Source organism: Choristoneura fumiferana, chromosome 12 (assembly GCF_025370935.1).
Source record: "Choristoneura fumiferana chromosome 12, NRCan_CFum_1, whole genome shotgun sequence".
Lineage (NCBI taxonomy): Eukaryota > Metazoa > Arthropoda > Insecta > Lepidoptera > Tortricidae > Choristoneura > Choristoneura fumiferana.
The window spans coordinates 3,953,419-3,978,272 of record NC_133483.1 but is presented as its reverse complement, the minus strand read 5'-3'; the positions used below and the strand labels follow the sequence as shown (position 1 = coordinate 3,978,272).

The 24,854-nt window shown below is 38.1% G+C and overlaps 1 protein-coding gene across 1 annotated transcript in view; it reads right to left on the bottom strand.

The window, feature by feature from the left end:
• Positions 1-6,192: 6,192 nt before the first annotated feature.
• Positions 6,193-24,854, bottom strand: part of LOC141433659 (uncharacterized) — a 38,485-nt gene continuing 19,823 nt past the window's right edge. Inside the window, exons 11-20 of the mRNA XM_074095762.1 lie at positions 19,424-19,571; positions 16,109-16,271; positions 15,722-15,835; positions 14,764-14,969; positions 13,761-13,912; positions 13,137-13,284; positions 10,296-10,385; positions 8,141-8,209; positions 7,299-7,487; positions 6,193-6,476 (exon numbers count right to left, since the gene is read on the bottom strand). Of these exons, the coding sequence (XP_073951863.1) occupies positions 6,282-6,476; positions 7,299-7,487; positions 8,141-8,209; positions 10,296-10,385; positions 13,137-13,284; positions 13,761-13,912; positions 14,764-14,969; positions 15,722-15,835; positions 16,109-16,271; positions 19,424-19,571 (1,474 nt within the window). The 3' untranslated portion in view covers positions 6,193-6,281. The remainder of the gene's footprint in view (positions 6,477-7,298; positions 7,488-8,140; positions 8,210-10,295; positions 10,386-13,136; positions 13,285-13,760; positions 13,913-14,763; positions 14,970-15,721; positions 15,836-16,108; positions 16,272-19,423; positions 19,572-24,854) is intronic.

Here is a 24,854-nt window from a genome sequence, read left to right as displayed (position 1 = left end):
CCCATTTATCAACATAACTAGGGTCCAAAATGACGACGCCATGTGAAACGAAAATAAGAGTGTCGGGAGAAAAACTATTAGCGGGTACAAGACGCGGGATGAACAGTATAGTTTATCTGGCTTCTTTTGATTTGCACACGTTCTCTCAGGAATTGTTTCGCTTTCAAAAACATCACAACTAATAAGTTGATACATAAGCATTTTGTATTACTCTAAAATCTATCACGTTTCGTTTGAAAACTAACTACGCTCATGAATATTTAGCTTTTGCAAACATGGAACATGACAAAACAGTTGTCAAACACGCAAAGAACTCCCTCGGGATGAATACTAAGCTCTATGCACCTGACTGTCCGCATTTGAAATTCATAACTACTAACTCGGCAATTTGTTGTTGCTAGTATAGATACCTACATTTCGGAAAGTTATAATATTTTGATGCATATAGTATGTACGCTCCTTCTGTCTAAAGACGCGCACGAAATTCCATCTGTTCAGGAGTGATTTTACTATGATGTAGGAATGTAGCAGTTAAAAAAAAACTTCAAGACGAGCTAGATGTACAAAAAATTCTCAAAAAAAACAGTCTACTGATATATCGAATATTGTGATATTTTCTGATGGTGTAATCTCTGTATTAAAAAGAGTCATTGTACTCGTATTGTATTGTATTGTAATGCATAATTATTTTTCAGATATATGTAAAGAGTTGGTAGGAGTTAGTATAGGAGTGTCTTTGGAGAAAAAAACTTAATTTGACCCGTTGAATGTTCTTGCCGGAAATCAAAAACAAACACGTTGTAGACGGCCTGCCCATTTTTAATACAGCTTTCTAATTGAATTAAAGTGAAACAAAAGGTCGTAAATACCCCTATGCGCCATGCACGCGCCCCGCCATCCTCCGTGAAATTATTAATTCCGTATTCAGTAATAACCGAGCGACACATCGACGACCGCGACAATTGAATGAGCGGCGACCGGACGACGCGTTCGCCCGAGCAATCCATTATGCAGATTGCTGGTCCGATTGCGGCATTGTCGTCGGCTCGCACTGCCTGAATTACCCCACGGCCGCAGCGTACTTACCTGTGACGGTTCGAAGCAGCGTTTCGGAGTAATAGATCATATCATCAACATACACGAAGACAAGCATGGCGCTGGGCACGAAGCAGTGTTTCAAGCAGGGATAGGAGTAATAAATCATATCATCAACATACACAAAGAGCTAAGCACATTGAGGGTTTCTTGAGAGGCGAAATTTCGCTATATGGTGTTATGGTATATGGTGGTGTATGGTGTTTGCAGGTGGTAGGACCTTGTGCAAGGTCCGCCCGGATTGCTACCACCATCTTACTCCCTAATCCTGCCGTGAAGCAGCAGTGCTTGCACTGTTGTGTTTCGGCGTGGAGAGTAAGACAGCCGGTGAAATTACTGGCACTTGAGGTATCCCATCTTAGGCCTCTAGGTTGGCAACGCATCTGCAATACCCCTGGTGTTGCAGATGTTTATGGGCGGTGGTGATCTCTTACCATCAGGAGACCCACTTGCTCGTTTGACATCCAGTCGAATAAAAAAAAGTATCTGGATGTCGGTTTGATATTACAATATTGCTTGCAATTGGCTCATTTAACTAACCAATCACAAATCACACAAATGTTAAAGATGTTAAACGGATTCCACGATACTAGCTCCAACTAGTCTATCAGAGAAACCCTCAATCAGTTCTTGAGAAATAGCGATTGATTTGACACACTATTTTTACTCATATATCTGCCCATACATTTCAACTGCAGCGAAAAGTGTATGGGCAGTCAGCAGTTGCGGTTACGTTGCAGTTGGAATGCAGTTCATCTGTACAGGCCCTTATGCCTTTGAACTAACATTTAACACGAGCTTTACGGTGAAATAATTCAATGGTGTCTGTGAACTTCCTAATTCGCACTGGGCCCGCGTGGGAACTACGGCCCAAGCCCTCTCATTATGAGAGGAGGCCTGTGCCCAGCAGTGGAACGAATAAAAGTTGGGATGAATCTTTTACCGTGCTCTTTCACTACTACACATGCAAGACTGCTAGTGAAAGATACGTCTGTACGCCATGTGTTTTCAAGCCGAAAATCCGCTCTAATCCTCTTCAACATGCACCAATATAATGCAAAGAATATTCCGACAAATAATGATGTTGATAACAGGTTTACATTGGCTTATACGTAATTAAAAACAAACATACAAACCATCATGGTTAACGTGATGTCAATGAATTCGTAAGAACTATTGATAGCTTTCTATACGCTGTGCTATCAACGAATGAATGCACGCTTTCAGACCAGGGCCCATCAGGCGCAGATGCCGCCACCCGATCTCATGTAACTATCACGTTCCTTCGCAGCGTGTTGGTAAAGGACGACAATACGGTTGATTGAATAGTGTAAAGGCAGCATGTAGAGTGTGGATCGGTGCGCTGCGTGAGCGATGCGTATTATGTACATTGCCTCGTTGGATTAACGGCTGATTGATGACTGTGTGGATGAGAAACGCTGATTGTGACCGTTTCATTTTTCGAGAGCCATAAGGGTTTATCAAGTTCAGTTCTGTTCGATACAAAGAGTACATAATCACTGCGTTGTTCGATATACAGAAACTGAATCACAGAGTGGAACCTTTTCATAGTCAATTTCGCTATGACTTCTCTGGCAAATGTATCAACATGAAATTAGTAGCGCTCAGGTTTATTCGACTGTACCTACTAGAGTGAACCCTTTTACCAATAAATTTCGCTATGGTTTCTTTGGAAAATGTATGAGATGTTACCTGCCATTAGTAGCACAAAGGTTCAACCCTGGTAATAACTTTGACTTTGACTTTTATACGGGCACGTTACTACTACATACAACAGAGCTGGTAACTATGCAACTATGCTCTGGTAAATCACGCAATGTAGTGAAAAAAGCATCGCTCATAGTCGTGGACGTGCCTCAGAGGTGAGCACTCGAGATGGCCTGCCTCAGCCGGCAGATTCATGAATATATAATTATTTCTCCGCTATTAATATTTTTACCCGACCCGCGGCGTTGATTGCCTCTTGAATTTATTACAAACTCCACGATAGACCATTTTCGTATTTATTAAGACCACCTGCGATGTTTGCGGAACCCGTTCTGAGTGAATTATGAAGAACGGATTTCGTTAATAGAATATTTTATTTCGCCTTTCTTACGCTAAGCGGATTTTGCTTTCGGGAAAATTATTTTACGTTACGTTTGGGCTCTTTAAGCATGCTTACCTGGAGTGGTAATATCGCCTGAATCTTCATAAGTTCGCTGCTGAGATACAGGGTGGTCTGAAGCTTGTTGTGGATATTTTACAAGGTGATTGAAAAAGCAATTTACTGTTTATAATATTTTTTCAAAAGCTTAATATACGTATTACAATCTATTAGACCATTATATATTCCTACTTATTACAAGACTTACTAACTAATGTGTTAGTAATTTTAAATTTGGGTGTACTGACTGACTGATTTTATTGGTGTTTCTCCCTTCCTATCCTGCGAAAGCTATGCGATTTTTCGGGATGATAACTTTTCTACGTCCCTTCCAAGGTCTCAAAACTACAGACAGAGTTACTTCCGCATTTATAATTTTAATTAGGAATGTTTTGTTAGATTTAAAAAATAGGTTGTTCATTGCTTTTATTGCTATCCAACGTGTAGAATTTATTTATAAACAAACAAATAATATATACAATAATTAACAGAAATAAATAAAAAAAGAACTAATACTAACTTACTCTAATCCTAAAAATCTATATTTACAAATATCACCCAAGTTGCTGCTATTGGGCAGGGTGCCCATAAAGCTTGCTGCGTTTTCTCGTTTTATGGCAATGCCAATACGTTGACCGAGGAAAGAGCCAGCCCTATGGTCGCCAGTGGAACCGGCAAGCTTCTTTTTTTTTAAATTTAAATAGTGTTTTTGCTTCAGGACCCCACGGACCAAGCGTTTCAACAGCAAAAGCCGCAAATATGATATTGTTTGCCAGATTCTCATATTTACGGCATTATTAAAATAAAATAAAATTAGAAATATGGCACTCTAGCAAACAAATGTGCTTAAACCAGGTTATTTACGTTTTCTTGGTTTTAAATATGACTAAAGTGTTAGACTAAATCAAGTTAGCTACATACACACTAATCATCCTGTAAAATATCCGCATCAATCTCTAACACATCCTGTAGCACCTGCACAGTATTATACATACAGATGTAGTGAATAATGTTTTTCCATCGTATTTTGTCCGAAAAGTTTGTATTTAAGTATGTTGCTTTCTCAACTAGCTTAGGAACTAAAGTTTACTGAAACTAATTGAGAAATTACGATAAATACAAATTTATTCGACAAAACACGTTATTCAATAGATCTGTACCTACAGTATGATATGAAAACGAAGGAACTTAACAAAGTATCTCTATAATATGCAGCAGATTGCATCGCACCAGTCGATGGCGCCACATTACTCCAAAAATTGTAATTGATTCGGACCTGTCTTTATTAAGCTTAGAGTCCGTATCGTTAAACCAATTAGCAGCAAATACCTATCAATTTCGCAGCGGCCACTATTCGGCATAGGATGCGCGTCCTCCGATTGCAAAATGTTCAGTTAGCAAACACCGGCGGTTGGATGCAAATGTTTGCGGAATGCTCTCATTATCGGAATGGGGTCGCTAATATGATTCACTAACATTCCCTGGAACTGTTTATCAATTAGTTTTAAGTTCTGCTCGCCTCAGTTATTCATCTATTTAACATACAAATGAGAATTAATTAAATGCTGAGGAGTTTCCAAATTTGGTTGGCCGTTAGATCATTAAGACAGCATTTTAATTTGGACGCTAAAATGATACCCGTCTTAAAACAATGATGACGATTATTTCACGGTGTTATCCTAGTTAATTAAAATATTAATATGTAACCAACCATGCTTATAACTCCTCCTTTAATCATAGGTACAGCCAGTTACAGCTTTGCTAGGTAACTCCGGATATGTAAGCCTGTAAAGGATATTAGCTATTACTTGATAGATAATTGTTCAGAGTTGGCGTCGTATAACATAATAATATGTTAAGTGCACGTACCATACGATACGATAATGCAGTGCACGACGTATGCACAACATATTGATTACCAACCGATCTGTAATGTAAGCAATGCTATAATGTGCATATTGTTTTATTATAGTTGATATTGGGACTGAGTGCTTTCTATGTCTCACTCTCCCTGTTCAGTCTTCGTGTTTTGACTGTTATCGGATTTCAATCTGTTGTACAATTTGCTATTTAGCTAATAATAGAAGAGCTACAATACCATTCATATTTGATTCAATTCAAATTTAGGAAATATAGCTCTACTTATAGGTACATCCAGCCAGTCTAATATAATCTAAATGCGGAGTTGTACCTGCATGGTAACATTTTCGACGCCAATGTTCCTTAATATGAACCACGAACTGTATCCACAAGGCACCAAGTAAAGGGCCAACGTAAATACATTTCATGTTAGTTTCCAACGTGGGCAAGTTGAGCTAGCAAATACTGCAATCACACCGAACTGCCGGAGTAGCGGTGAGGCGTTATTTCTCTTGCAAATGATATACATATAACTCGTTGCCTTAGGCGGGTAAACAAAAAACGAAACATTGAGGTTACGATACAATAAGTTTTGGTAAGTTTAATTTTTAGGGTTCCGCAGTCAACTAGGAACCCTTATAGTTTAGCCATGTCTGTCCGTCTGTCTGTCTGTCCGCGGCTAAGCTCCGAGACCGTTAGTACTAGAAAACTGTAATTTGGCATGAATAAGAATACATATCAGTCACGCCGACAAATAGTAAAATAAAAAAAATAAAAATTACGGCTAACATTGCGTAACGCATTCAATCCCACCTGACTTCCACAGATGCCACCGACGCACATGTGCGTTCAAGGTATATGAATAATTATGGCATGAATAATTAAGAGTAGTTTAAGAGTAAATAGCAGCCTAAGGTAGGTATAAAATATACCTACTTAAACTTGAAAGATTCCTTACACAATACGATATCCTTGGAAAAATATACCGATTCAACCATTAATTACTTCGACTCGCAAGATTTTATTACACACAGACACCAGGACAGGTAAAACTAAATGAAAGCTTGTAATAAATGACCAATTATTTGAGCAAGCATTTATTTAAAATCATACAGGGTACAATAAAATAAAAATATGACTTAACATTACATTGAACACATTACACAGGCGGCAACCACACCTCGAAGTGAGGTCCAGAGGCCATCTTCTTCCGCAGTGTGGCCTCAAAGTCCGCGTCGCGGGAGGCGTCGCGCGGCGCACGCGCGTCTTTGGCGTTCTCGCGAGCGACCTCCCGCGCCGCGCGAACAAACTTTGACACTTGAGCTACGCTGTCTCGCACATCCTCGATTTGAATCTATATGACAAAATAATGTATGTATTTATTGATGTAAACTCTTTACTGCACATAGAAGGACAACAACATGTACGCAGAAAGAAGTACATTCAAGGAAATTAATTCACTACCCAGGGTGAAACCTTTGTGCTACTAATGTCATATTTACATTCCATACATCTGCTAAAGAAATCACTAAAAAATCATGACAAAAATTATTATGAAAAGGTTTCGCCCTGGGACGTAAATTAATGTCCTTGACTGTATCTACAAAGGCGAACTTAACTAAGAAGCTTGAAGACAATTTTTTAAAATGTATTTGAAGATTCTGTTTGTAGTCAATCTGTTTTTACGAGAGTCGAATTGTGTTTGTCAAACGTTTATTAAGTTACACGCGTAATAGGTATTTATAAAGGTCCCGATATCTTTTTACTAAATTTCTAACAAAATTATACTTTATGTAATAAACTCCATTATTTTATGATATCTAGTTACGCGGTTCAAAACAGTTCTTTTTCTCGGAGTGTACTGAATTAAAATATTGTAAGAAACAAAATACAAAGCGGTTTCTGTTTAGAAAATACGGTGCTACGATACGGTGGTATTTTAAATATATATATTTCTTGCTTTACGCTCTAGGCACTGAGACAAAATTTCGGTTATCAACAAAACATCTTAGTTTCTGATTATTTATGAAATTTATGAATTTTAATACAACTCTTGTAAAAAAATATCTCACAAAAATCAGAAACAAGTTCTATGCTATGGAAACATTGCTCACGGCCTGTCCTGTTACCCACATTTACACTTACCAACTTGTTTACTTGTGGAACCTTCAGTTACCTCGTTATTGTTGGGCAGTGTGTGCGGGTATATCCGCACCCACTGGCCCACGCGGCCGGGCGCACGCTCCCAGCGCACACCGTTCCCCCACGAGCACGCGTTGATCATGCGCCGGCGACTGGCCGCGGTCGCCGCGCCGCCTCGCCACGACTCGTCCGCGACCTCCGCTGACGGTGGGGCCACAGAGGCCTGGGAAGTGAGGCGAGTTAAGGAGATCAAAAAACTGGACACCCTAACACCGGCAGTTAAATATGTACCTATACAAAGGGTCTTCAAAATTTCTGTATTGTTTTTAAAACTAAGTTCGGTCAAGCAAGCCATACTAGAGCTCATGCTCCTTATACAAAATAGGTAGGTTTTTTTAGCGTACATAAATTTTATATAATTAACTAGCTGGTGCCCGCGGCTTCGCCCCCGGTGTAGTTTTTTTTTAATTTTCTAAATCTTCTTTTATAAGAACCTTCTCCTGACAATATTTAGCAAACACAACAAATAAAGAATTAGCGAAATCGGTCCAGCCGTTCACGCGTGATGCCGTGATCAAGGGGAAATTAGGGATTCATTTTTATATATTAAGATTTATATTCTTTTAGTCAAGGTCGCCGTCATTGAAACCAATGTGGAACAAATACCTATAGGCTTTATTCGGACATAATATTAAGATCCGGGGCTTTACTACGTTCGGAAAATAAAAAAGAAGGAACCCATTACGTCTTTACCCTCTTACTCCATTTGCTTTATGTATTTTATATTTGAACTGCCGGACTAAACGAAATATTAAGTAATTTAATTTCAAATAAATATTATGTAAGTATATTTAACAAAATATAAATAAAACCAACGAGCTTCTGTATGCGTCCTTTATAGTATGCTTCCACATCCAAGATGGGTACAGCTGGGCTCGGGGTTATCTGGGAAAATGCATGAATTGCTAGTGAACTGAATTCATTCACCTACTCTACATTCAATTTTACGTCACAATTCGTAAATATGTTACTAATTTACAGGATAATTCACAATCACGAATTAATTGAACGAAAGTAATGTCGCTTTGTCATTTTTAAAGGAAACATGACAGAAGCATGACATTTTCATATTTGTGTGATTATAATAGGTAACACACAGGTACAGTCAAGGGCAAAGATATCGACACGGCCAAAGTTGCAAAAATATGTATACACGGCCTTAATGTCAAGTGCATAAAGTCGTGTATACATATTTTTGTAACTTTGGCCGTGTCGATATCTTTGCCCTTGACTGTACTTTCATTCACTCATTCAATCCATTCATGCCAGCTCTTATGAATCGACCTGTAGTATATTGTATTTCGATCCAATTTATGAAAAGTGTAAACAAAGACGCCATTTATCCGACCACAGACCTTCAATGATGTGAAAACCTTGAACCTATTGGAAAATAATTAATCTGTTCAGTAAATCGAACAATTTATTTAGATCAAAGTATTTTTGTCTCCCTCTTGTTCTGAGAGGAGGCCTGTGCCCAGCAGTGGGACGTATATAGGCTGGATGATGATGATGATTTTTGTCTATTTTATTATTTACAATACTTGATTTCATTCCAAAGACTGTTTATTTTATAATAAAAGCACTAAGTAACTATTTTTTAATTTTAAGGAAAGTAAATAAAAATCGCTTATTCATCCGCGCATTACTCGATTTTTAAAATGCCAACTTTTTTCGCCATCTCTACGCTAGTCTATGCTACTACAGATTATACACACACATGTTTCAATCAAGAAATAACGTCAGATTTTGACGAAGATTTTTCAAATGAAAAACAAATATTGAAATCAAGTGAAATTTGGTGAAAAAAGTGAATAGACATCTAGATAAGACACGATTTATAGATAAATGTGTTATTGATTCGATCCAGTGAATGTTTATACAAGAATTTTGATGAAATCGGTTTGTTTACACTTTTAATACTTAAATTGGATAGGCATAATGTATACCTACCAACCCTTTCGCTCGTCCTTCGAACTATACCTACAACTTTCGAAACTCAAATGCAAGTCGAAACTTTGTTTAAAACGACATCTACAATACATTACAGAAAGCCATTGCGTGGTCACCGCGATGAATCTGGATACTGGGAGTTATTTATGAGGGTTTTCTGACAGTTTACGATTGGTTTATTTAATTATGGACCATTAACCAAGCGAATAAAAATGCAATATTGTACTTCTCGATAGTAGCACCATCTATCCTGTCGTAGCTCTCTATAGAATAAGCCGCCGCGTCACAACAGTACGCCTGCAGGTTCAGGAGCTAAACATCAGTTGCTTACGGTTTCCGGTAGATGGCAGTTACATTTTGTTACAAAAATGCCAAGAACTAGTTAAATCTTACTATAATAATATTTATAAATGCGAAAGTTTGTGAGTGAGTGAGTATGTTTGTTACTCCTTCACGCTGAAACGGCTGAACAGATTTGGATTAAATTTGGTATACATGTATCTGGGTTAAAACATAGGCTAATTTTTATTCCGATATTCCCACGGGATAGGGATAAAATCTCGATATAACAACCACTGGGCTTAGAGTCATGAAATTTGACATGATTATTTTTAATGTAACGTCAATGAAAACCATGATTTAATTTTCGGGAATTCCCACGGGAAGTACATTTTTTTTTAATCCTTAGCTACTAAATTAATATTATAAATACGAAAGTAACTGATTATATCTGTCTGCCTCTCTGTCTGTCTGTCAGTCTGTCTGTTTGCCTGTTACCTCTTCACGCTTAAACCGCTAAACTAGGTATAAGATAAAATTAAGTATGGAGATCGTTTGAGACCCACGGAAGAACAAAGATAGTTAGATGGTTATTTTACGGAAAATTGCATAGTTTCAGTGGGATTGTGATAAAAGAATTAAACGTAGACAGAGTCGCAAGCAACAGATAATATAATTAGGTATAATTAATCTTTGCAAAATAAAAATATAGTGACTTAACTCTGGATATTTTGATATTTACCTGAGTTTCGGGCTCTTCAGGACTCGCCTGTGAAGAAACTGAGTTGCTGGAACTTCCGCTGCTCTCTTCTTTTCCTTTTTCATTCGATTCCTGGGACAGACAAATGGCTCTAAAATCTGGCTGTATGAACCTGACTCGTATTTAAAGCTCAGTTTAGACCTGCAAGAAAATTGAGAGGCCGTAAAGCGAGCGTGTTTGAAGAGGTCAATCGAGCGCTGCAACGTGCACGATTTTTTGCAAGTCTAAACTGGGCTTAACCCTTTATAGGGCAGAAGCCAAATTATTATGGCGCCTGAAACAACCGACAAAGTAAACTCTAAGGTTTTAGTCGACAGAGGGCGGCACCAGCATCACACAGTAGATGAGCATAACGCGCTGTTATCACCACGTTATGCCACGGTAGAAGGCCGTCGCAGACGCGCGCAGAGTCTGTGCACGCTGGCGTTGGCGTTTAAAGCTAGCTACCGTATCCTTGTCAACACAGGGCAGCACCAGCGTGGCACAGTGGATCAGTATAGCGCATCGACGTCACCACGTCGTGCCGCTAAGGCAGCTACAGGCGCGTGCAGTGTATGTGCATGCTGGCGTTAGAGTGAAAAGGTAAATACCGTATTTTTGTCACCAGAGGGCGGCACCAGCGTGACACTGTAGATAGGCATTGTGCATCGGCGCATCGGCATCGTGCTGCTGTAGAAAGTAGATGCAGGCGCGCACTTTATCACACCTTGTCTTTGCGTTTCAAGAAAATTACCGTATGTATCCTTGTTGCCGGAGGCCGTACATAGGTACCAGCGTAACGGCGTGATAGTTATATACGTATACACAAAATAAGGAACACATAACATCTCTTTCAAGATAAATTGTCAAGCTAATGCGCCCTTAAGCTGCTCTCTGCAATGTGGTTGGTAACCGACTGCGATCGCCTGATGTCGCAGAATCACACAGCGTACAAGCAGAAGGATTTGGAATTTCGGACGCAGGTGCGGCTCAGGCCTGAAATATCCGTTTTCCTAAAATGTATTTTTCCTCTAGTCCGTTTTCGCAATTGCGGTTTCACAATTGGCTGCGAAAGAAGAATTATTTTTCTCTGTTTCGTAATTAACTGTCAACCAAGATTTTTTTGGCTTCTTTCGCAATCGAACATTATTTCTTCTTTCGCAGTTAATTACTAAAAATATCTCCGTTTTCTTTTTTCACAATTAACTGCTAAACAAGAATTAGTCAAACTCCTTGGTAAATAAATTACTTAATGAGTTTCAGGGTCCGTTCGTTTGTATGTAATGTATGTATGTATGTATGCGAGTTTCTTTGTTACACGATAAATTTTGAAATACTGAACAGATTTAGGCGTATTACTATGAGGTATCGTTAGAATCCTTACTCCGGGTAACACTGGCTATTTAAAGAAAAAAAAATGAATATAACAGCTGTATTGCGTGTTTATATTTGACTTGTTTTTTTATAGTTTAGCCCAATTTTTGCATGGCAGTCGTGTTTTTTTTAATATAATTATTATTTTTTATTTCATTATATGTATACAGGGCGACACCAAATTGGTAATACAAAATCAAAGTTTTGCACACGTTTGCCCTACACTAAGAACCTCCATTAGGTCTCATGCTTTTAAAATAACCAGAAGTATTTTTTTTTGTTAATTTTAAATTATCCCATTTTCTTTGGCTTCATATGAAAACATTCATTTTATTAGAAAATTATCAATACAATACTTAGCATTAATGAAGCCAAAATCAAGTGTTTTGTATTTACCAATTTGAAGTCGCCCTGTATATGTATTTATCGTTCCGTTTTTGAAGTAACGAAACTTGATTGTGAAAATAGAAAATAAATTCTTGTTTGAAAGTTAATTACGAAACAGTGAAAAATAATTCTTCTTTCGCAGCCAATTGTGAAACTTGATTGTGAAAACAGAAAATAAATTCTTGTTTGAAAGTTAATTACGAAACAGTGAAAAATAATTCTTCTTTCGCAGCCAATTGTGAAACTTGATTGTGAAAACAGAAAATAAATTCTTGTTTGAAAGTTAATTACGAAACAGTGAAAAATAATTCTTCTTTCGCAGCCAATTGTGAAACTTGATTGTGAAAACAGAAAATAAATTCTTGTTTGAAAGTTAATTACGAAACAGTGAAAAATAATTCTTCTTTCGCAGCCAATTGTGAAACTTGATTGTGAAAACAGAAAATAAATTCTTGTTTGAAAGTTAATTACGAAACAGTGAAAAATAATTCTTCTTTCGCAGCCAATTGTGAAACTTGATTGTGAAAACAGAAAATAAATTCTTGTTTGAAAGTTAATTACGAAACAGTGAAAAATAATTCTTCTTTCGCAGCCAATTGTGAAACTTGATTGTGAAAACAGAAAATAAATTCTTGTTTGAAAGTTAATTACGAAACAGTGAAAAATAACTCTTCTTTCGCAGCCAATTGTGAAACTTGATTGTGAAAACAGAAAATAAATTCTTGTTTGAAAGTTAATTACGAAACAGTGAAAAATAATTCTTCTTTCGCAGCCAATTGTGAAACCGCAATTGCGAAAACGGACTAAGGGGTATTTTTCGCAAAATGTCTACTTTTCAGAATATCAACACGTCTTTTGCATAATGTCAGATTCTCAAAATGACAGCTATTTAAAATTGCCTGTTTCCAAGAATGACAGTTTTTGTAAAAAATAGATATCCGCCTTCTTATTTTAACGTTGGCATTCCAGAAAAGTCTTATTCCCAAAATGTCTCCAATCATGGTCTTCAAATTTCATCTAAATCAGTTCAGCGGTATTTTATATTAGGTATACACACTTATCTTTAAGTTTGAAACTAGTTACCGTGTCCTTCTCAACAGAGGGCGGTACCAGCGTGACACAGTGGATGGGCATCGCGCGCCGGCGCCGCCACGTCGTGCCGCGGCGGAGAGCCGACGCAGGCGCGCGTGGCCTCTGCGCACGTTGGCCGCCGTTCTCGTCTTCGGACCCGCTGGGGAACCACAAATAATACGGTTTGATTCAATGCTATTTTTGCTTTAGGGAAGTGTCTCCCTCCCCCCTCCACAAGCCAAACTACTGGCTTGAAAAATCTGTAGGTGGTACAGATGCAGATCGGCTTGCTCGGTTGCCTCTCTCATCAGGGCCTGATTTACCCACAGGCTAAAAAGGCTAAAGCCTAGGGTGCAAGGACCAAGGGGCGGCCGGCTGAGACTTACTTACATAAATAATATCGTCACTACTTTGAAAAAATCTCGTATCTCAAATCAATACGTCAACAAATTTGACCCTTAAAACAATGATCATTAAGTTCACTCGGAAAGATCATCGATTTTGAGATACCAGCTTTTTTCAAAGTAGTGACGGTATGTAGTGAGAGTGCGATAGTGGAATAGGTGGATTGAATGAGAAAAAGAGAGGTCATTAGATCTGTGAGTGATGATTGTTGCTAAGAAAAAGTAGGCCGACCTGTTCTGGAGCGCCGTCAGCGGCCCCTGCAGCAGTGCAAGGCCAGTGTGTCTCATGGGCAGCCCGAGCAGGTCGAACAGCTCGTGCAGCATCGGACGCTTCACCGCCACGTCAGCTTCACAGTCCGCCGCCAGCGCCGGGGACAAGTTCACCTGGAGTTTAGAGGAATCATGAGCTGTTCATTTTGTAGAAGAAATCATAGGCATCACTACTGACAGATGAGGGGAAAGGTTTAAATACGGCGTAAGATCACTCCATCAGTCAGTGCATCCTTTTCTAGCAGGTATAGGTAGGTAATTGAAGATAATTATATACTTACAAAGAAGACCATATGAAGATCATATGAAGACAATTATGGACAATGGAAGGAGCTAGAAAGTTGGAGATACGATCGGGTGAGCCTAACCTAGTCCTTTCGAACCCAGCCAAGTAGGTATGAAAAGAGTTACAACAATGGACTTTATGTACAATCCATGTTAAGTTCAAAATTCAAATGTAAGAGTTACGACAGTGGACCTTATGTACAATCCATGTCAAATTCATATTCAAATGTAATTAATCCGCACGATCGTATCGGCTGGGTTTGAAAGGGCAGCAGCTGTCTTTTCTGTTACTTTTGTTATCCATGTTTAATTCCATATTTAATTTCAGTAAACTCACTTTCAACTTTAATTCGAACCATTTTGATCCATTTCACAGTTTTTGTCTCATCATCCCATCATCCCAGCCTATATACGTCCCACTGCAGGGCACAGGCCTCCTCTCGGAATGAGAGGGCTTGAGCAGTAGTTCCCACGCGGGCCCAGTGCGGATTGGAAACTTCACACACACCGTTTAATTGCTTCGCAGGTTTGTTGTGCAGGTTTCCTCAAAACGCAATTGTTTGGTTTTTGTCTACATATACCATTTTTAGGGTTCCTTAGCCAAAATCACAAAAATGGAACCCCTACAGTTTTTTCTATGTCTGTCTGTCCGTCTGTGCGTCCACCAAAAGAAAACCCACCTCCAGCAACCAAGGCTTCAAAGCGTCATCAAGCAGCACGTCGAAGCCGTAGAACTCGAAGCAGTTCCTAGCGGGAGGCGTGCCCGAGGCCTGCGCGAGCAGCGTCAAAGTCACGAGAGCGCGGATCCGCTGCCACACCAGCCACTCCGTCGCCTCCCAGCGCCCGACCAGCGCTCGGCGGACTTGCTTCAACGTCCACTTGCAACCTGGAAATCAACATCATCACCATCATCATCATTATCAGCATCATCGTCATTATCATCATCATGGAAAGGAAGAAAGGAAATACATTTATTCACAACATTTTGAAGTACAAATGCGTCATTGCGGTTGTGGATCGGACATTAGCTTAGCATGATGCTGAAGCTTTAAAACACCTCAGCGCTAATTTTCAGACAGACCACTATTAAGACCATCATCATCATCATAAACATCATCTTGATTTAGACGGTATGCAGCCCACTAATAAGCGCATGACTCTTCTCAGAATGAGAGGGCTTGAGCTGAAGTTACCACGTAAGTTCAGCTCAGTGCAGTGCAGATTAAGAACTCTACACACACCATTGAATTGCTTTGCAGGTTGCGTTAACGTTTCTTGGCAATGTTTTCCTACAACGTAAGCTCGACGTAAATAAACTTGAAAATAATGTAATTGTAAGTATAGCTAAATGGGTATTCTTATTGTAAAGTACTTAATTTTACTGTAATTAAATTAATATTATAATTGCTTTATTAGAGCACTCCTAAAAATATTGTTTTCAATTTCAAATTTCAAACCCAGCGGTTTAGATTATGTAGAGCGGCCGCCGTAGCGGGTGGCAGAAGTACCTACTTAACCCAAAAAAATCTCTTCCAGTTAACTTTTGGAAGATTGATAGGCCATCAGCACGTGCAGGGAGACCTAGACATGGAGTAGGATTTAGATTTTTGGCCTTAATTCTTAATCATAAACACTCACCGCTGCCTATTCTGTCCTTGCACTCCGCGTACCGCGGTCCCGTTTTGTTCAGCGACGAATTGGTCAGGTGCCTGTACGGGTTGTGTATGTCCGACAAAGTGTACTTGTCAGTTCCTGTAAAAATAAAAAATAAATTGCGTACCTATTGTGTTACCAATAAAATAATCGCTGAGACAATATTAATATTCTTATATTTTTAAGCTAGTAATTCTTGTATATTATTTCTTGGCTATTTATTATACATATTTCGGGGATTTTGGAAACAACTACTTATAATATACAACTACGAGTATACATATACACCTATATAATAAAGCCCTGTATACATATTTTTGGCACTTTGGCTGTATTCATATATTTGTTGATGACTGTACAACATAATCTCACCGAATCGAGCGAGTCCCTCGGCGTACATGTAGGCAGTGAGCGGCCGGTACCCAGCCACGCACACGTAGAGCCGCAGGTCGAACTTATAGCCCGCGATCAGCAGCGGCCGCTCGATGTAGCGCTGCGCCACCGCTGCGCTCCCGCAACGCATCTCGCACACACTCTGCATCACAAAAAAATCCTACTGATATAGCTAGTGCCACCAGAGTTTTATTTTTTATTTATTAAAAATAGCAACTTAAAAAATATTTTCTCCAAACTGCTAAGAAGTTTGATGGCGAAGACAGCACTCTTTTTTTATTAAAAAGTTGTCGGTTATAAAATAGGCTATAAAGATTATTTCAATATCTTAATCTAATCTTATATTCGCGTTAAAAATGACCCATATGGCAGCAATTACAATCTTAATAAATAAATAGCAATTGACCTAGACCCAAACTAAGCAAAGCTTGTACTCAGTGGCGTAGCTACCAAGGGGCTAGGCGGGGCAGTGCCCCGGGGCGCCCTCAAGCTCAGGGGGCCCTCGAAATTCTGCTTTATAGCTGATGATAGTTGCTTATCATTTTTAAAGTATTTGTATATATAATGATTTTACTTCAAAAAACCTTACCAGTTTTTAATAGCAGTGGGCCTCATTTTTTTATTTGCCCCAGGGCCCTAGGTTACCTAGCTACGCCACTGCTTGTACTATGGCAACGGATAAACATCCTACTTATTTCAATAAGTACAAACTTAAATCCATATTAAACGTTCAAGACCCGAGACAAACATTCGCATTATTTGAGGACACGCACACAAAAACATGTCATGTAATGACAGCGGGACATTGACATTCACCCATTCATTTCATTCATTCTCCTTTTATGCAATCCGTTCTTCATGTAGCTGTGTTCATTTCAGTCAATCATTCATTTCAACTCTCGTGGCACTACCTATACTATTATACTACTAATATTATAAATGTAAAAAGTTGTGTATGTGTGTGTTTGTTACTCGTTCACGCTAAAATGGCTGGACGGAATTGGATGAAATGGATGGATGGATGGATTAAATTATGTCAGAAATAACAAAGCAAAGCAAATGTGCAAATTCAATAAAGACCACAATGTATGTAATTTTTGGGAATTCCGACGGGAATTTAGTGAAATCCTGAAATTTCGTCGAAATTATTGTACTTATTAATAAATGACAGTTTGTATTAAATAAATAGGGTGGGTCCATATCGGCTCGCATACTCATTGAAAGTCCCAATGTAATATTTGTCGGAACGATCTTTTGTCATAACTCTTATTTCTCTGAATCCAATAATTGTTCGAAATTGTTATAAAACAAACCTTTTTTTTTTTTGTTGCCCGGGGGAAATCTGCCACCAGATACCCCATCATCACGGGGAGGCGATGAGGTTATGTGGGGTTTTTACCCACTAAAACCCCCGGGATGTTCCTTCCTCGCCGCCCTGCCAGCGGGGATATAAAACAAACCTAACCTAACCCCTGGCGCTCCCAAATAGGGTAGGTATTTTATTTATTAGTGACGACTTCCCGTCACACTGAGATGTTATTACCTCAGGGTTCAAATTATATAGATAATGTAGTGTAAGCAAAAATCGATGCGACTACTCGATGCGACCTTCCCTTCGATCAACAATACGTACGTACGTAGTATCGTTCATCGAAGGACCTTCCCCTAAGTTTTCTTGATAGGTACTGAGGCTCACTGAAATAGCCTGACAAATACGAACATTCCAGAAAATTACAATGGGAAAAGATTATTATATTTGACGACCGGATGGCCAAGTGGTTAGAGAACCTGACTACGAAGCTTGAGGTCCCGGGTTCGATTCCCGGCCGGGGCAGATATTTGTGTGGATAACACGCATGTTTTTTCGCGGGTCATGGATGTTTGATATGTATTTAAGTATGTATTTATCTATATAAGTATGTTTATCCGTTGCCTAGTATCCATAGTATAAGCTTTGCTTAGTTTGGGACTAGGTCAATTGGTGTCAAGTATCTCATGATATTTATTTATTATTTTATACTACTTTATATTATTTTATTCGCTATACTTATCTGTAAAAGACTGTTTTTTTTAGAAGAGGGGGCAAACGAGCATGCGCCCGTCTCCGATGGACACTCGCAACACGAGATATATCACAGGTTGCCGGAACTTTGTGAGACTGATAGGCTCGTATTTTAAAGATCCTTAAGGGGTAATTATTCGAGCGCTTCAACCGTCTCAATCCCCTGGTTAGGTCCTCTCCCTACTTTTCTGTAAAAATGGCCCAAGATTCTGATAGTTTTTTTAGTTATCTGGTAGAAATACAGGAAGTACAAATAATCGAAAACAACATCAAAATCTATTATGATTGGTTTTTTGGAGTCTTTTTGTATTTTTTATTTCAACTCCAAATTTGTTACTTTTACGGGTATCCCGTGAAACCATAACCAATAAAAACCAATCATAATTTGATTGCTTAGTAGCGACATCTCTTGTCTGGGTGAGCGGTTGGTTCCGAAAGAGTGTGACGTCTCTCGATGAGAGCGGAACATAGATGTCGCTAGTGCTGCTGCATAAGTAGCGTAGTAGAAATAAGCAACCTGAGATATGTATGCATAGGAAAAATTCGTGTCTAGATTCCTGTCCAGCGGTGGTGTAGGGGTTATAGCACGCAGCACGGATTGCTGAGGACCTGGGTTCGATTCCCAGTGCTGGTCTCTTTTTCTGGTTTTTCTGTGCATCCATGTCTCAGTTTGTATTTTCGATATCAAAATCTATAGCCAATTCGTAAAAAATGTGACCAGGGGAATGAGGCAGTTGAAACTCACAAATAATATCCAATAATATCCAAGGATTCTGGTTTGATATTTAATTGTGGTTGATGTATTTGGGCGTTTTCAAAAAAGAAGCGTAGGTACCTTTTCTTTCAAAATGTATTTATTTTTTTCATATAAAATTTATGAGTCAGCTTTGTGACTCTCATGGTGGGTGTATGAAAAAATATCCAATAACATCCAAGGATTCTGGTTCGATATTTATTTGTGGTTGATGTATTAGGGCGTTTTCAAAAAACAAGCGTAGGTACCTTTTCTTTCAAAAAGTATTTATTTTTTTCATACAAAATTTATGAGTCAGCTTTGTGACTCCCATATTGGGTGTATGAAAAAACATCACAAAACTGTCATTATTGTTATTCGCATTTTTTTAAAGTATTGGAATCAATTGTGCTCTTGATTCTTGAGTAGAAAAAAACATATTTTTCCATAATTAAAAAAAAAAGTAAGGGTACGCCTTTTTGTGAAAACGCCTATTTACCCGAAAGAGGAAGATCCCGCGGCCCTGGCTCTGCGCCACGGGCTTGTGGATCCATACTGCGCTGGCGCCGCCGTCGTCACCACGCCGCAGGCGCGAACACTCCGACACCAGCTTCGCGTACTCCAGGGGGAGGTGGAAGCACGGCGGGCTGAAACATTAACGGGAGATAAAAATAATAATAATAAATATCGTGGGACACTTGACACCAATTGACCTAGTCCAAACTAAGCAAAGCTTGTTCTATGGACACTAGGCAACGGATAAACATACTTATATAGATAAATACATACTTAAATACATATTAAACATCCAAGACCCGAGAACGAACGTTCATATTATTCATACAAATATCTGCCCCGGTCAGGAATCGAACCCGGGACCTCTAGCTTTGTAGTCAGATTCTCTAACCACTTGGCCATCCGGTCGTCTAAAAAATATATTTTAATGATTGTATGTTTCTATTAATGAAAAGTATAAGTGTAGTGGAGATGGAGGAACTGCATGAACACAAATTTCTTTCATAAACGTATATAGCTATCATAAGGTCGCGGGTGAGCAGAGTACCTAATTTTTTCAGTTTATTGATATGAACCTTCGCAAAGTAACGCCTGATCCAATCATCATCATCATCCCAGCCTATATACGTCCCACTGCAGGGCAGAGGCCTCCTCTCAGAACAAGAGGGCTAGCCCATAGTTCCTACGAGGGCCCAGTGCGGATTGGGAACTTCGCACGCACCATTGAATTACTTCGCAGGTTTGTGCAGGTTTCCTCACGATGTTTTCCTTCACCGCAAAGCTCGAGGTAAATTTCCAATGTAATTCCGCACATGAATTTCGAAAAACTCAGAGGTGCGAGCCAGGGCTTGAACCCACGACCCTCTGTTTGAGAGGCGATAGGTCAAACCACTAGGCCACCACAAATTAACGTTATATTTGATCGGTATACTATTTTACCGGAAGCTATCTAGAGCAGGGAGCATAAAGTCACCATTTATACGTTTTCCAATAGAAAAATGGGCAGATGTCTAAATAAATGCAACCAATAATATGGTTATGTACACAATGCTTTCCTTTATGACCCGTGTAGTGGGGTCACCGAAGGATCGGAAAAACGCCCGTTTTCTCATTATCTTATCGTTATTTACATTTACGATTACATTCGGAGTCTAAAAGTTAATTCAAAGTTGATAGTTATCAATCAATAGAGCGTAATCGGAATAAAATCTACTGATACGAAATAGAGTTACATTTTCAAAATAACAATAGTTTTTCAGATTTTCGTGAATACATCTTAAATTTTGATAAGTTTATGAAGGTTTTGTGACCTAATATTGTGTGAATAGTATTTAGAATACCCCATACCTTTAAAATTAACATTCCAAACTACATTAAAGCAATCGCCCCAAAAATTTCTATTTTCAGACGAACCTTGAACTTAGAGCCTAAAATATCTCACAATCAGTAAACATCCATTTGAAAACATGTTAAATTTATTGAATCAGGCGTTGCTTTGCGGAGGTCCACATCTATGGACTAAAACCATTACTTTGCTCATGCTCACCCGCGACCTTATGATATTTTCTTGCATAAACGTAGATATCATAAGGTCGCGGGTGAGCAAAGCAGGGCAGAAGTACCGTTTGTGGCCACTGTAACGTTTATGGTCATTTATTGTTTAAATATGCTTGGTTATTTGGAGTCTTTTTATATTTTTTATTTCAACTCCAAATTTGTTACTTTTACGGGTAGTCCCGTGTATCAGTTTGTATTTTCGATATGTTTAAATATGCGTTTGATATACATTTATAGTACTTAATAAATCATTACAAACTTTATTCGATTCAGTATCAACTTTTGAAAACTCACTAAACATATTATTTTAATACTATAACTTTTTATATATGACTTCAAATGTCAACTGGCCAAAACGGGCTTAAGGTGGCCAAAAACTGGTACTTCTGCCCTAATTGTTTTAGCTCGTTAAATTTGTCTGTCGATACTACTCTCTAAAAGTACCTACTCGTCGGTACTACCTACTATCTACGTATGTTTTATAACTAGTCCCCGTTATTGGAGGTGCAATTTCGTAGTTTGACAGTCTTAGGGGTGGGTAAAAAATATTTTAAAATACTAACTTAATGTCGATAATTTTATTTACCGTAATGACAGTCTAAGACTTTAATTAAACATGTTTATTTTGTAAAACAGGACTAATTACAAAATGAATATTATGTATTAATATTTTAATTTTTATAAATAAAAATAACTAATTAATTAAATCCGATATACCTATCTTAGCTCTTTTCATTTTTAGAAATATCAACAAATGAACAAATTAAATTAAACAATAGTCGTATATTTTTTCTTTTTGATATAATTTAGTAATTATAATTAACATTCATATTTCTAAAAATGAATAGAACTAAGGTAAATCGGATAAAATTTAAGTTATTTTTGTTTATAAAAATGAAAAATGGTAAAAGGTACTTTTTAATTTTGTAATTAGTCCTGTTTTACAAAACAAACACGATTAATTAAATTCTTAGACTGCCATTATGATAAAGAAAAATTATCGACATTTAGTTATGGTCTGTCCCATAATTCGAGATACTAAAATGACGTTTCATGTGTTACCTGTTTTTTGCGTCTCATAAATAGTGATGTGCCGCAACCGGTTATCACCGAAAGATTTTGTAGGTACTATGTATGTATGTCGTAAAATATTAAGATATGAACGGATCCGTGATGTACTAAAATGTAGGGCACTTAGGACATTCTAGAAAAGGTAAATATAGGTCTAATAAAAATGCGACCGTTTTCGAGATATTTCAACTTTTTATAGATGTTGATTTTAAGTTTCAATTTCATTCTTTGGCCTCTGTGTATACATATTTGTACGTATTTACAACCATACACTTCTCGGCTTTGCTAAGAGGTTGACGTTTCCGTTTTTTCTGAGGCGAAAGTATTTATTCGCTGTGTCGTCTATGCGACGAAGTACTTGGCTGCTCAGAGTCCATGTTTAATCAAACAAAACTCAACAAAAAACACGACCAAACCAAATTAATAAATAAAAAGTCTTATCTCAACAAATTTAACAAATAACGTCAACAGCAACAATGACACGAGAAAACGCACTGATCACATCCGATGACAATACGAGTAAAGTAACGAAAACAGTTGAATACCACTTGAATACGAAAAACATGAACAATGACGTTGTGTGATATCTTATGGCCTACTCCGGAATCCGAAAATCAAAGGTCGCACCGCAACGCCCTCACTCCCGCATTAAATAGTAGCGTCAGAAGGACAGAACGACACGAACCTCGACTTTCGAACTTCGTAGTAGCCCTGGTGGCCCTAACTACGAAATGCAAAACCCGAACTTCGTATGTTGCCGTCCCGCTTGCGCTTATCTCATTCAATACGCGAGTGAAAGGGAAGGTGCCATACGAACTTCGTTTTTCTAGTTTTGTAGTAGCCCTCTATATTATTTTTTACGTTGGCACTAAGTGATGAACACTGTATTTTTACCTGTGCTTAGATTTTATCACTTTATCGTAAAAGTGCATTTATATTTACAAAATGGAAAGTAGAATATTGTATGCTATAATGTTATTTTTGCTATTGTAAAATATACATTTTATCGGTTATTTACGAAACCGAAATCATGGAGCAGCACTGTTCCTTTATGCTGGCCACATTATTATTACTTTTGACATTTCAGATTGTCATTTTAGTATCTTCATTTCAGGAATACCATAGTATTTTAAATATTTTATCCATCCCTAAGACTGTCAAGCTGCCAAATTGCCCCTCCGATAACGGGGTCTATTTATAACATTAATTTGTTGGCTGATGGACAGATAATGCACAGCCTAAACCACTGGAGTGATCTGCCAGACAAAGTATCATAAAGATTTCTCGCACTAAGAGGGTTTTCAAAAATTCCCTCGGGATAAATAACAAGCCTATTCTTTATTTTGATGCTCAGTTTTTTGTTGTTTATTTGTTTATACTCTTTATTATACAAAAAGGAAAAAACAAAAAGGTTAAGTACAAAAGCAGACTTATCCCTGAAGGGATCTCTGCCATTGCTAGCCCTGTCACCTTTGAGTGTAGAGGAGAGAAATAAAAAACATGGATCGACAAATAGAGCAAAACATCTATCCATCCATCCACTCCATCCACATCTACATCCATTTTTTAATCCAATGCTAAAGAATTTGCATCGAGTCGCCATTTAATTTTCTGCAGTTGTCACGCAATCGCCCGGTTCCACCATAAAGCATAATTAATTAATATGCAGTCGACTTTTGATACCGTGACCTAGCAAAGTACGAAAACAAAGGGATAAATACAAAACAAACATTTGAGAATTATTTGCGTAAATCACGTTCGAAAAACAACGACCCATGAATTGAAAAAAAAAAAACTAATCTATCATTGCTTTTCAAATGCAGAAATTAACGATTTTCAACGTGCTTGCTTGTGCCACCATGCCGCCAAAAATGCAAAAAATTCTTATTTCAGCATATTTTTTTGTAAAAACAATCATCATTCTAATTCCATGATAAACTCTGTTTCCGGAAAAACTGTAGGTACTTAGTTTATTTTCAACGTGAACAAATCAAAACAGGTCGTAACAGAACACAATATCTCTGAACTTTTTTATTTCCTAATAATATAAAGTAAATGATAGTCATTGCAGACTCGAACTTTGTGTATCGATATAAAAAATAAAGTCACACAGCATTACGGATAATGCTTCGAGGCACGCAACCGGCGGGTTCATTCAATTCGGTGACGTTTGCCTTTTCTATACAATGGGCTGCGGTTCACGAGTCATGATTGAGCTCTCATAAGTCATAAGGTTCACTAGTTCTACAACATAATCTAGATTTATATATATAATACTAGCTATTCCCCCGACCATCCGCGTAGAATTCGTTTATCGCTATCCCGCGGGAACTATACAATTCTCCGGGATAAAAACTATCCTTTGTCCTTCCCGGGGACTGTAGTGTTGTGAAAAACGCTCATTTCGAGGCTTGAAGACTCGAACCCTAAAGACTCTCGAGATTTCTTGCATTCATATGCATAAAATAAGCCAATTTAATTGTCAAATATAGTCGAGTCTCTAAGACTCTGGAGTCCTAAGGGCTCGAGTCTTTAAGCCTCGAAAATAAGCATTATCCACAACTCTAGGGACTCAAACTCCTCATCTACTTAAATCGGTTCAGCAGTTTATACGTGATAAGGTAAAAAACAAACAAATATACTTACAAACTTTCGCAGTTAATATAGAGGGATATTTTTATGTCCAGCTATATCATTCCTCATCTAAAGTGATTTAGTAATTTATGCGTCAACGAGTAACAGACATCCATAATACATACACACATCCGTCCAAACTTTTGTATTTA